The sequence below is a fragment of the Sinocyclocheilus rhinocerous genome, unplaced genomic scaffold, assembly GCF_001515625.1.
Source record: "Sinocyclocheilus rhinocerous isolate Xijiao unplaced genomic scaffold, SAMN03320098_v1.1 scaffold1637, whole genome shotgun sequence".
Taxonomy (NCBI): domain Eukaryota; kingdom Metazoa; phylum Chordata; class Actinopteri; order Cypriniformes; family Cyprinidae; genus Sinocyclocheilus; species Sinocyclocheilus rhinocerous.
This window is the reverse complement of record NW_015629031.1, coordinates 1-13261: the sequence shown is the minus strand read 5'-3', so window position 1 is coordinate 13261 and position 13261 is coordinate 1. Positions and strand designations below refer to the sequence as shown.

General features: G+C 37.3%; 1 protein-coding gene across 1 annotated transcript; it reads right to left on the bottom strand.

Annotated features, from left to right (window-relative positions):
- Positions 1–1236: 1236 nt before the first annotated feature.
- LOC107738542 (serine/threonine-protein phosphatase 4 catalytic subunit B) lies at positions 1237–10326 on the bottom strand. The gene is made up of 9 exons (XM_016550299.1): positions 10163–10326; positions 8149–8320; positions 8015–8066; positions 7756–7806; positions 6429–6530; positions 5323–5496; positions 5112–5238; positions 3388–3577; positions 1237–1973 (listed from the first exon to the last, which is right to left on the bottom strand). Exons 2-9 carry the CDS (start codon positions 8244–8246, stop codon positions 1844–1846), a joined length of 924 nt encoding a protein of 307 aa, XP_016405785.1. The 5' UTR covers positions 8247–8320; positions 10163–10326; the 3' UTR covers positions 1237–1843.
- Between the last annotated feature and the right edge of the window lie 2935 nt (positions 10327–13261).

Sequence of the window (13261 nt, the reverse complement as noted above, 5' to 3'; positions counted from 1 at the left end):
ATGTACTACAATACTGAAGTGCAGATAATTGCCACTATTTGCAACAAGTAGTATACTTGATAGCAGAAATCCTGCTATTTTAACAGTGTAAATAGGTATTTTCACTTAGTGTAAATAGAATCCATCGCTAATACGAGATTTGAAAAGGGAGGGAAAAAAAGTTTGGCAAAAGGCTGGATCGAACCCGTGTCGATCGCGTCAAAAAGCCAAGGGCAAGCACTTATCCATCTGCGCCACTGGAACTGATGATGTAAAGCCACTTTTAACTAAATGTAAATAGACAACCCGTATTTTTTATTCCATAGTAAGGGCAATTCATACAATACATTTAAACTGAGCTACTTTAATACCATCTCCGAACTTTCTACCACGACTCTGCTGTTCTTCGGCTGGTTCTTCCCTGTATACGTTGATTGACAGATGTCTCGTCCAGTCAGCGGTGAGTAATCCCAAACCAATGGCGCGGTCTCAAACTATACCTACCTCTTCCGGTTTGTCTGATTTGTCGTTGTGTTTTCTGACTTGTTATAATGTTTTCTGAATTGTTGTTGTGCTTTCTGAATTGTTATTTTGTTTTTTAGACTTGCATTTGCAATTTATTTTGTTTTCAGAATTGTGATTTGCTCTGCACTTCTCGGCCACCGTACATTTCTCATTCTCAGTGTTGTGCTGCTTCATGTTTTTGTGGAAACCAAGATGCTTTTTAAATTGAAATGGTGCATTTTGATCAATAGAAAGTAAAAATAAAAAACCGGCATTAACTGAGATATAAATAATCTGTCACCTAAGATCAATTTAAAGCATTCTTGCAGAATAAAAGCATTAATTTCTTAAATATACAATATACATATTTTAAATTATATGCATTTAATTAGATATTCACAAGGTCACTCTTTTTTTATTTGAATATATGAACGAGTGGCAATTTACATTTGCCCAAATGTATGAAATGTAGCCTTGCATATATTTTGGTAAATCTATAAACTGAATTCCCATCTATATGGAAATGCATCTTTAAGATGTACTTTAAGTTGTAAAATAATGTATGATATTATGAAAGGTGATTGAAAATGGGTTACTTGCTGAAGTTGTGTCTCAATGTTCTTAAATGTTTATTTTTACACACATCACATTACTCCAGTATTCAGTTAGAAAACTATTTCAGTGGATTTAACACTGATTTGAGCAGGCACACAATATCTGTTAAACGCATGAAGAAAACCAGAAACTCACATCTTAAATTCATACAAAAGTACATTTTATTTTCACAAATAAAAAATAAAAATCAAGAATAAGTCCTGTAGAGAGAACAGTCGCGAGGGAAAGCAGGTTGTGTGTGTTCTCCAGTGTCCTCGTGTCCGTGTTCCTGCACACAACTCTCCAACCATGACTCCGGAGAAAACAGATGACCCTAAACTATAATCCAAGCACATCCATTCTCTCACGCATTTACCATTTACATGAGAAGAGAATGCAAAGCAAGACAAATAAAATAAAAGGTCCAACAACCTGCCGCTTAAAATGCATCTTTCTGAGGAACAGCAGAAATATACCCTGAAAGCCCTGCTGCTGTTCACTTACATTATAAACGTCTACATCTACAGCGTACCGTGAGTCTGAGAGCCAGAGATGGCACAGCCGTGGAGGAGCATACCATGCCACTGTGTGTCTGGATGGCAGAGAGAATGTGAAAGTCGATGGAAAATAGAAATAAAAAAGGAATATTACAGAGAAAGTAAAAAAAAGCACAATTAAGACAGTTGGTCAGGGAGAGGGAAACAGAAACAGAAATACAAGCACACACGGCAGCACTTCCTGTTGAGAGCGCTGGATCTGGACTCGCTCACAGGAAGTAGTCAGCGACTGGCTTTTTGGAGGGAATGCCTCTCGTTTCTTGTGGAGCAGCTTCGAATATGATGAACTCTTTCTGCAGGTGTTCGTCTAGCTCCAAGATCGCCGCCACATTACCACACCTGAGACAAAGAAAAGTGGACCATAAGTGCGTTTAGTAGAACAAATCTTCAATTACAAGCAACGGTTTGAATTAGACACAACCATAAAATGAGCTGTGCTTCAGTGAGTCAGTTGTGAATGATTCACTGAGCTGGTCTGAATCAGACTCGGCGGAGCAGGAAACTCTCACATTCACTATAAAGACGTAATCGACAAAAACACAACGTTTCCAGACTAGATTGAAATGATTGTTGTTTATTGTTGGTTATCTATTGTTACTATATTAGTCTCAGTCTGCAGCCCTGAGTAACAAAAAACCACAACTCTAATCAGGGTTATTATAGTTGATTAAACCTAAACCCATAAATTATCTTCCTCACTTTAAATACTTTAGTTGTATACAGAAAAATACAATGACTATAATGGCTTTCAATTCATTTCAATTCACCAAAATAATTGTTAACTGGAAAAAATTTTTTATTTACTTCTTTAAACTTTTTTTTTTTCAAAGAATTAATTCCAGCTAGTTTCCAAGCCAACACTTCTTATTTCTATTTAGTTCACTTGAAGTTAGGGATGCACTGAATGTTCGGCAAGCGAAATTATTCGGCCGAAAACAGCAAAAAAAATCGGCTGAATAAGTAAACAATGACGTGATGCGATCGAACAGAAACCAGCGCAGAGTGAGGCGCACTCTTTATAAAGCTAGAACTCCAACATTCATAAATGTTAGTATTGTGATTTTACTGTTGTTCTGTAAATTGAAGATTATAATAAGTACAACATTTATTATAACATTCACACATAGTGTTCAAATTGGGATCTGTAATATTTTCTAATGTTTTAAAATAAGTCTCTTCTGATCTGCTTTTATTTGTACAGTAAAAAAACCACATGCCTGATTCAAGAACAGGGTCTCGCTTATTAATTTTAAGTTAAATTGTGCTTTGTTGATATAATATCTGCTAGAAATGTTAACAAATGTTTAGTGTGAAGTAAATATTTTTAAATTGTTGTTTTGTAATTGATTTTTTTCTTTGAAAAGCAAGACAAAACGGTAAAAAGCACATTTTGGCTATTTCATTTATGCAATGGTGGAAAGAAATTGGCAAAATACATGTGGAAAAAAACACACAAAACAGTGTTCGTATTCAGCCTTCGGCTCAATTTTCATTTTAGTGCATCCCTACTCGATGAACTAAAATAACTAACATTTCTGAATAAAAAATTAGACATTAACAAATAATGTGAAAAAAACCCACTAAAACTTTAAAATAAAAATAAAGACTGAAAACATGAAAACAACAACGAATTAAAAAAAAAAGAAAGAATGAAAACTATAATAATAAAGCGAGGATACTAAAATGAGACTGATTCCAGTAAGATTTACTATGATATGTATTTGGGTCATGCTGCAGGGGATTGTGGGGACACCTGTAGCAGTAGTTGGGAGCAGACCACACAGTGAGAACCGTCTCGTTGAAGTGCCACTTGTACCCCTCCATAACGAGCTGATGCGCTCTGCAGATCATGTCGATGTCGTTAGCGGCGTTGAACTGGGCCACGACGTCGCTTCCGAACAGATATCCGGCTCCCCGCGGGCTCACGCCCCATCCAGTGGTGTCTGCAGCAGAGACACACGCTCGCATTAGAGATGGCAAGGCTCAATCCTTTACATGATCGATCGTCGTTTAAATTAACGATCAATTATTCCATTAATCGTTAACCTTAATGCTGCAAAATGCGTCTACTGCAGTGTCACTCAAAACACCAGCTTCCTCCCCCGAATTAAAGGGGTTTAGTTGACTGTTTCATATCCCATCATGGAGACCGCTGAATGCTGTTGTATTTTAAAAAACAATCGCAATGTTTGCAATTTACATCATTGGCATTTATTCCAATAGGGTCCTCACACCATCGGTGCTCGGGCCCTAATGATCCCAAACTTAAAGGGTTAGTTCACCCGAAAATGAAAATTAGTCCATGGATGGATGCGCTTTTTATTTAACTTCTTTTGGACTGAAGCATGCAACACCCGCTGAGTGCCATGAAACAGCTTGAAAGATCAAAGACCATTTTTAATATAACTCCGACTGGATTCGTCTGAAAGAAGAAAGTCATACACACCTAGGATGCCTTGAGGGGGAGTAATTTGTGGGCTAATTTTCATTTTTGGGTGAACCAACCCTTTAACTGCGGCGCGTGTTTCTGAGCTGCTGTCAGAGAACCGCTTCCACCGGCGGAGCTAAAGAAAAACACATGTTTATGTGAGTATGACACAAGTGAGGTACAAAGCTTTGTTTATAAGAGAAATAATGGGTTAGCGGGCAAATGTTACATCGTGACCATGCTTTTGCATTCATGCTGTTCTGTGTCAGCCGCACCACACATACGCTTTCTACGTTTATTTACGCTTTGATTTGAACGAAAACAATGTATCCGTGTGGTGCGGCTGACACAGAACAGCATACGTTGTTTATGTATGTGATACTCTCCAAAATGGCACTACAGTGACGCGGAGGAGACAAATTGTTGAATAAAGTCGTTATTTTTGTTTTCTCTGCGTACAGAAAGTATTCTCGTAGCTTCATAAAATTACGGTTGAACCACTGATGTCCCATGGATTATTTTAACGATCTCCTTGCTACGTTTCTGGACCTTGATTGTGGTAATTGCATTGCGGTCTATGGAGGGTCAGAGAGCTCTCAGATTTCATTTGTGTCTGAAGATGAACGAAGGTCTTACGGGTTTTGAACGACATGAGGGTGAGTAATTAATGACAGAATTTTCATTTTTGGGTGAACTATCCCTTTAATTGATTAGCTTTAATCGATTGCATCTCTTATTAATCGATCCGTCGATTAATCGTTGCCATCCCTAGTTCAGATGCAACTTCTGACAGCCCTATCATTTTGGGGAAGTCGTGGCCTAATGGTTAGAGAGTCGGACTCGTAACCCAAAGGTTGCGGGTTCGAGTCTCGTACCGGCAGGGCCGGGTGTGTGTTCACGGTGTGTGTGTGTGTTCACTGCTGTGTGTGTGCGCACTAAGGATGTGTTAAATGCAGAGCACTAATTCCTAGTATGGGTAACCATACTTGGCCACATGTCACGTCACTTCACTTTAAAGATGATGGAGAACATCCAGAAAGCAGAACTACCTTCAGGATCCGACCACAGGAGGTCACACATGGGCCCGTCGTGAGGCACTTCCTGCTTCCTGTCGATGGTGCGGATCTGGTCCAGAGTCTGGATGGAGGGCGACAGGCCGCCGTGAACACAGAAGATCTGCGGGTCACAACAAACACATCCTCGTCAGCCGGTTCTCACGCAGCAAGCCAACCTCGTTAGCAATCAGACGGAGAGCCTCACTTTGCCGTCGATGATGGCGGAGAGGGACAGATAGTCGAAGATCTCTGTGCAGTACCGCCACACCGTGACCGAGCCGTACTTCCTCAAACACTCGTCGTAGAAGCCATACACCTGCGTGATCTGCCTGGACTCGTGATTTCCCCGGATCAGCGTGATTCTGTCTGGATAACGCACCTGCCAGGATTAAGATCACGCTTTATTAGAAAGACTTCTGTGTGAATATCTGTTAAAGTGTAATTTATTTCTGTGATGCGCAGCTGTATTTTCAGCATCATTACTCCAGTCTTCAGTGTCACATGATCTTCAGAAATCATTCTAATATGCTGATTTGCTGCTCGAGAAACATTTCTCATCATCAATTCTGAAAAACAAATGATGCTGAAATCAAGTGACAGTAAAGACGTTCATATAGTTACAAATTCAAATTCATCAGACTCTTGAAAAAAAATGATCAGCTTCCACAAAAATATTAAGCAGTAAAAACTGTTTAAACATGGATAATAACAACAGCCATTATTAATTATAAACAAGCAGCAAATCAGCATATGAGAATGATTTCTGAAGATCATGTGACACTGAAGACTGGAGTAATGATGCTGAAAATACAGCTGCACATCACAGAAATACATTACAGTTTAACAGATATTCAGATGTAAAACAGTTCTTATAAATTGTAAAACTATTTTACAGTATTGGAGAGAATACTTTGTAAGAGAATTTTTCCAAAAACATTACACAAAAAAAAAAACTGTTTAAACATGGATAATAACAACAGCCATTATTAATTATAAACAAGCAGCAAATCAGCATATGAGAATGATTTCTGAAGATCATGTGACACTGAAGACTGGAGTAATGATGCTGAAAATACAGCTGCACATCACAGAAATACATTACACTTTAACAGATATTCAGATGTAAAACAGTTCTTATAAATTGTAAAACTATTTTACAGTATTGGAGAGAATACTTTGTAAGATAATTTTTCCAAAAACATTACACAAAAAAAATTATTCCAACCTTTTGACTGGTAGTGTATGTACAGTTATTACGATAACAACAATAACATCTCGTTCCAAATGTCCTGAACAACATAATGACAGCACCTTCAGGGCAAGAAGTAACAGAAAGGTCTCGACGCTGTAAAAGCCTCGGTCCACAAAATCTCCCATGAAGAGGTAGTTTGTTTCTGGAACATCGCCTCCCACCTGAAGGAGAACAGATCAAATACTGATTTATTAACCAGTATATTCCAGTTAGATTACTGTCCAATAACTCTAGCATGTGAATATATTTATTTTATGTCATACCAGCATTAAAGGCCATATTCATGGCAAACTCGATAAAAATAAAAATAATATTTATCAAATTAATAACAATACTTAAGTGAATTGAACGAAATTTAACAATTATTTTTTTTACAAACAAAATAAAAATGAAAAACAATTATACACAATATTTCAAATTAATATCTGATAAAAATTCAAATATTTTTCAAGGAAAAACTTTTAAAAGTTGGATCTATAGTGAATCCAACTTTATCCACACACATAAGTGATGCATATTACCACAAAATGTCAACTATATTATTGCACGGCTCTCTAAATAAAGTTTGATAAGTATGTATACACAACTTTTTCCACCAGCTCTAATTAGCTAAATATGACTATAAAGCACAAAGATATTTTTACTTTATAAAGATTATAAACATGATTTTCGGTAAAGCTGCTTTGAGGCAATGCGTATTGTGAAATAAGCAATATCAATACATTTGACTTGACGTGTAAAGTAATGCCCACTGGATAAGAAAACTCTTATTATTATTATTTTCTATACATTACTTTATCATTCTGCATTTAGTTTTCAGGGCTCAGCGCTAAGGATTTTTCTCTACTGGCCCGGTCAGGCGACTGGTTCAGATTTTCACTTGCCCTGCCAACATGTTCACTGATACTGCCACTAAAAAATAAAATAGCTTGTTATCATTGTTTTTGAACCATTTTATCTTGTATTCTAATAAGCTAATGTGACACCAAAATTTTCTAGCTACTAGACTAATAAATATAAAGTTCAAACATTATTAAAGACAAGTGAACAGTCAGTAAATAAGAACAAATTTCAAGCAATAGCACAATTGAATATATAGAACAAAGATACAAATGAAATGATGCAATGTTTGATTTAAATTGGATTGTAGAATTTCTACATTTGGAGCAAGAAGCAACAGAATGGTCTGACTTTAGCTCAGTGTAATTATGCTGCTTAAAACATATCAGCAGCCTCTGAGTTTTGCGTCTTACTTGAACACTTTCAGATCGCTTTAATGTTTAATTAATCAAGGCTTAAAAACATGTGCAAACGATAATCCTTCGTGACGGCGCAGCAGTCCTTACTGTCCAGCCCTGCTTTTCATGTGAAAGACCTCAGACTCACCCGAAACAACTCCTTCAAGTCATAAAACTGCCCATGGATGTCACCACACACCTGAAGAAGACACGGCTATTAACGACCCATACACATAATCAAATAATAATAGAAAATACAAATAGTTTATTATAATCTTGAAGATGATATTTGAGAAAATATCTCAAAAATGGTTTTGTTTTGGAAGTCAATGGTCACCAAAACGGTTTGGTTTCCAACATCCTTCAACATCTCTTATCTGTCTTGCGCTCGGTTTCTGAATACTCACTGTGACCGGAGAGTCCACCCTCTGTACGTTACTCTCTTCTACAAGAATCTCTCTGGAAGACACACACAGTCGTATGAGCACATGATCAACACAGAAATGCCTTTCCGAGCTGCGGACTGGTCTTCTGTGATCACCTGGCTTTGGCACACAGGGCTTTGACCTCGTTCTCCTTGATGAGCTCACACCTCCTGAGCTGATCGATCTGTCTGTCCAGATCACTCATGTCCCCCATGACGGATCGCTGCTGTCCACACACACACACACACACACACACACACAGATCACGAGACGCGGAGGGGAGGAAACCTGTGTGAGCCAAAGAAGAAGGAAGACACATTATCAAATAGTCAACATTTACTATACTATCTACTTCTCTTATTCCAGTTTAATATGCAAAGATGAAAAAAACCAGCCCAAAAACAGCGTCATAAAGTGCCTTAACAGTTGCTGCCCACTTTTATTTTATTCCCATAGGCCAGGGATTTGAAAAAAATCCATCCAGCTTCAATGTGGATCACAACAGCATGAACTTCTTTTATTTGATTTGAAGCAATAAAGTATTTCAAAATCAGACAAAAAGACAAAGTTACAAGACAACTGCTTTAATGAGACAAACGATGGAATATAAATAAGTAAATATAAAATTGACTTACAGATGTTGTATATATAGAAACAATGTATTACACGTTTATTGCATAAATAAAAAAAATATATATGAATTTAAGTAGTTTGAGAGCTCTTCTTGATAGTGAGTGGGCGCTAAAGACTTATTTTGGCATTAATTGCTTTATCGATTCACTGATTGACGGAGAATCCTTTGCAGAATCATGGGTAATGTAGTTTTTACCCACAATTCTGCTGTTAAACACGATTATTAAATTCAGCTGAAATAATACGGACTGACCGCTTCAACAAAATCATATGCCATCAGTGTATTAAGGCCCGTTCACACCAAGCACGATAACGATAAAGATATAGTTCTAAAAATCTTTCTCAACCGTTATCTTTATAGTTATCTTTATAGTTATCGTTCTTGGTGTGAACGGGGCTTTAACCTTGTAGCTCAAAGCAGGTTGGTTTTTAAAGGTTTAGAAATTATTGTTAAAAAATCAACACACTTGTGGATAAAAATAAATAGGATTCTTACTTTCAAAAACCACTGATCACAATAGAAACTTGGCTTATAAATTTATATAAATATGATTTATAAAGATCAATGTTATAAACCGGCTGTTGTGTTCTATTGCTTCAACCAATCGCGTGCGCTGAGGGCGGGACTAACGTGTTTGCTCGACCAATGATAGATGGGGGAGTGTCTAAAACCTGTCTGATATGTGGCGACGGTAGTGACGCAGAATTTACACCGAGTAAACCGTTAGTCAACGCATATGACGTCACATCATGACGTCATGAAGCAGGCAGTTTGTGTACATATTTTAGACAGTCATTTTAATGAGGTTAATCGTTTTTACTTTCAAGACAAAGGCTTTCTGAAACCAGTTAAATATGAATATTTTATGATTTATGATTAACAACGTCATGCTGTGTACGCAAATTAAACAGGAGAGCCCAAAAACCAGTGGATGAGGTACTGGCCTTTAAAGACACCTGCTGACTGTGTAGCACTTCGTGAAGTTCAATAACTCCTGATTTCACAGTCAAACGACGAATTTAATAAAAGTTCAAAAGCTTAAAATGAACCCCGGACATATTTAAATCAAGTTCTGATGACAGTTCAATCTTGTGTCGACATTAGCCGAGCTCTTAATGCAATAACAGCTAAAAAATCATCCTTTTAAAGGTCTCCCTGATCCAAAACGTTGTCAAATTGATAATTTTACAAGGGTCTAACTTACATTAAATGTAAAAACTACTTGGCTCGTTTCGCTTAAGTTGACGGTGAACTTAGCCTGACACAAGTTTCCTGAGAACTCACTGATTAATTAAACAAACTCCAGACAAACAACACTAACAAACAGACTTATTAATCGCCGCGATGTCAAGAGTCCTGATGTATTTCCAGCCTCAGGCGAGTCGATCCGGAATTTAGCAGCGCTAGCGTTAGCCTTAGCAGCTAAAGGCCTTAAAGAACGAGCTCAACTGCTCAAAAACACAGCACAGCTCAAGAAATACACGAGCGAAACGTACCTTTAATTACTCCAGACAGCCGTGTAGGAAACAGAGCAATCTAAAGAGTATAACGTCAGTTCGTTTTTAGGGCTTCCACCCGCTTCGTCGCTCTGTTCTCCCACAGCCTCTACCGGCGTCAAGCGCCTCGCTCTCGGAAAGACAGACCCTCCACCGCCCCTAGCGGCGCAGCGGCGCATTACAGCCACCGAGCGCCTGCTGCGGAGTGATATATAACAGCGAGCGCCTTCTGCCCTCCAGCGGCGGAGTGATATATAACAGCGAGCGGACTACTGCTGCCCTCCAGCGGCGGAGTGATATATAACAGCGAGCGGACTACTGCTGCCCTCTAACGGCGTATAAACATATGACAACAGGCTACTCTGTTAAGCCCTCTAGTGATATATTCAATTCCAAATATTTATTGCCATGATTGTTTACATACAATATTGCTAAATAATTATACACACAGCAAGTGATGACAAGAAAAAGAAATGTACAATATAACAACAACAAATAGCAATAAAATAGTATTAAATATGATACATATGACAGTCAGCGACTCTCCTCTGCCCTTTAGAGACAAAACAACAGCAGTGACTCTCTGCTGCTCCCTACTGATAAATATTGGCTATGACAGTTTGAACTACAGTCACAGAAAGTTTAAGTGCTGCAAAAAAGTGCAAAAATGTTTATTAATATTTAGTTTGTAATAATTTTCCTCAAAATTTTTTTCTTCAAATATAAGTAAATACAGACACTGTGTAAATGTTGATAAGCTCAGTTAAACTGTTAAGAGAAATGCATGAGAAATGTCTGTTCGCAGCTTAGATTCTCACTTTTTCCTAAGCAAACAAAACAGTGGATGTAAAATGAAATGCTGTGCTGCAGTAGAATAACTTATTTACCAGGCTGCATAGTGCTTGATTAAGACAAAAAAAGGTGAAGAATGCATCTGAAAATCATGAAATATTATTCCTGGACCGGCTTCTTGAGTTTGTTTGTGAGTTCTGCCATCATGAAGGGGCTCCCCATGCTGCACAAAACAACATAAGAAAAAAAGTTTTTTTTGTTTTTTTAAACAACATAAAATAAAACGAATAATGCATATTGATATTAAAGGCCATACCCAGGATGCCTTGTCCATTTGGGTTTAGCTGGCACTTGCTCTTGTTTGACAGAATCCTCTGTTACTGCAACTGACTTTTGCTGTGAAAAACACAGGTCTATTACTACACATCTACACATAAAATAACTGATATATATTTTGATACACTAAAAAAAAAATCAAGATTGATGTATTTGAATTGAAAATAAAATTTCCAGCCATTTAACTTATTGTGATGCATATTTGTTGAATTGTATCATTCATACATGAATGAAGCAGGCAAGGTTTCTGTCATAGTGCTAATAAGCTGAATGTGTTTAAAATACATAGTAAGCAGGTTTATATATTTATCATCAATAAATCCAAATTCTTTCAATCTCATTCATTTGAACTTGAATTAACTTTAAATTGAATATTGCTTGTTCCACAGCTGACAGTCATTAACCCGGGGCCGGCTCCAGGCGGCGGTGGGCTGAGCATCAGAACTATAGGTAAAGATTGTGTTCATCTTTTTATGCAGTGATTAAAAGCAATCTAAAGCGGACTGTATTTTGAGATGCTTAAGAGCTGAAGACTGCCCCAACAATCATAAAATAACACCAGAAATTGCATCATTTTTCTTTTATTAGCTGAAAGCAAAGGCGCGCTACATTCACGCGGAGGCTTCAGTCTGTTGAGGAAAAGCAGAGGCTGACAACGAGCGAAAACGGCCAGAAATATTTGCGCGATATCAGTGTGCGAATTACGTGAGTTTAATAGGTATCTACATGAATATGTGCCTTAGCCTACCACTGAAATTACCTGAGCAGTTGAATTATTTTTCTAGAAAACTTTGCTCATTCAATAACGTGCATTTACTGCATGGATGGGGCAAGAACAAAGTATAAGCCTTTAAAATGCAAGTATACAGTTTAGTTGAAAGCTTACCCATTTTGACTTGCTGTTAATGCTGTTAAACTGAATGTAAGAAACAAACTGCCTGCTTAAATGACCACAATGTTAGAAACAACAACACCGAATAAGAGCTTGTGCAATGAAAGTTGCGTTCGTTACTACAAAGCAACAGTCGGCTCATGAAGCATTTTCTTTCAGAATTTTCATAGGATAAAAGTAAAAACTCTTGCATTTCAAGACATTTTCTGGTCTGCCTCAGCTCCAGCCGTCTAACAGCGCTCATCAATGTCAAAATGATTAAGATCACCAATCAAATCATAGAAGGCAGGCCTTACTGTTCACAGAAACCGAGCACGAATTTAACCGCGGCGCTTCAGTGAAGGTACGAAGACGCTAAACATGTAATAGCTATTTTACAATTGTTTTACAATTACATAAACGACCAACAATATCCAGTGAATTGAATTGAATGTAGGCCTGTCATTTGTGATTCATGTAATTGTAGCCATGGTCTAAGTTAACTGAATGTGACGACAATAGCATTTTTCTGTTTTGTGTTTTCAACATATTAGGTGCATGGTGCATATTTTAAAATACAAATTTTATTTGCAGTTCAGATTGATTACATTGCAAAAAATCTCATTCTTGTTCTTTTACTGTTGTTTTTTCTTCTTTTAATTTATTCCCCTAAATCAATTAAAATCCTATATTTATTTAGTTCCTTTAAATAAATACCAGTACCCAGGGGCGGACTTAGTGATTTGGTGGCCCTAAGCTAATTCCAGGCATGGGGCCCCAACACAATAACTATGTGCTCTTTTATGCCTAACCCTTATTTTGCTCACTCGCTCTCATAGTTTATTTATCCCTTCATAACCAGTAATTAGTCAACCTGATGCTGTTCTAAATTAAATCTAAATCTTTTTTTTTTTTGGATCACAAAAAAAGATTTAAAAAATGCTTGCACTTGTCCATTTAATAAATTGTAAACTTTTTCAATATTTTTACAAAGATGAAATTATCCCATGCAACTCATTGAAGGCATACAGTAGGGTTTGCCGAGAAACAAATCGAATCTATTATTAAAGGGGTCATATGATGCTTTTTTAAAGATCATT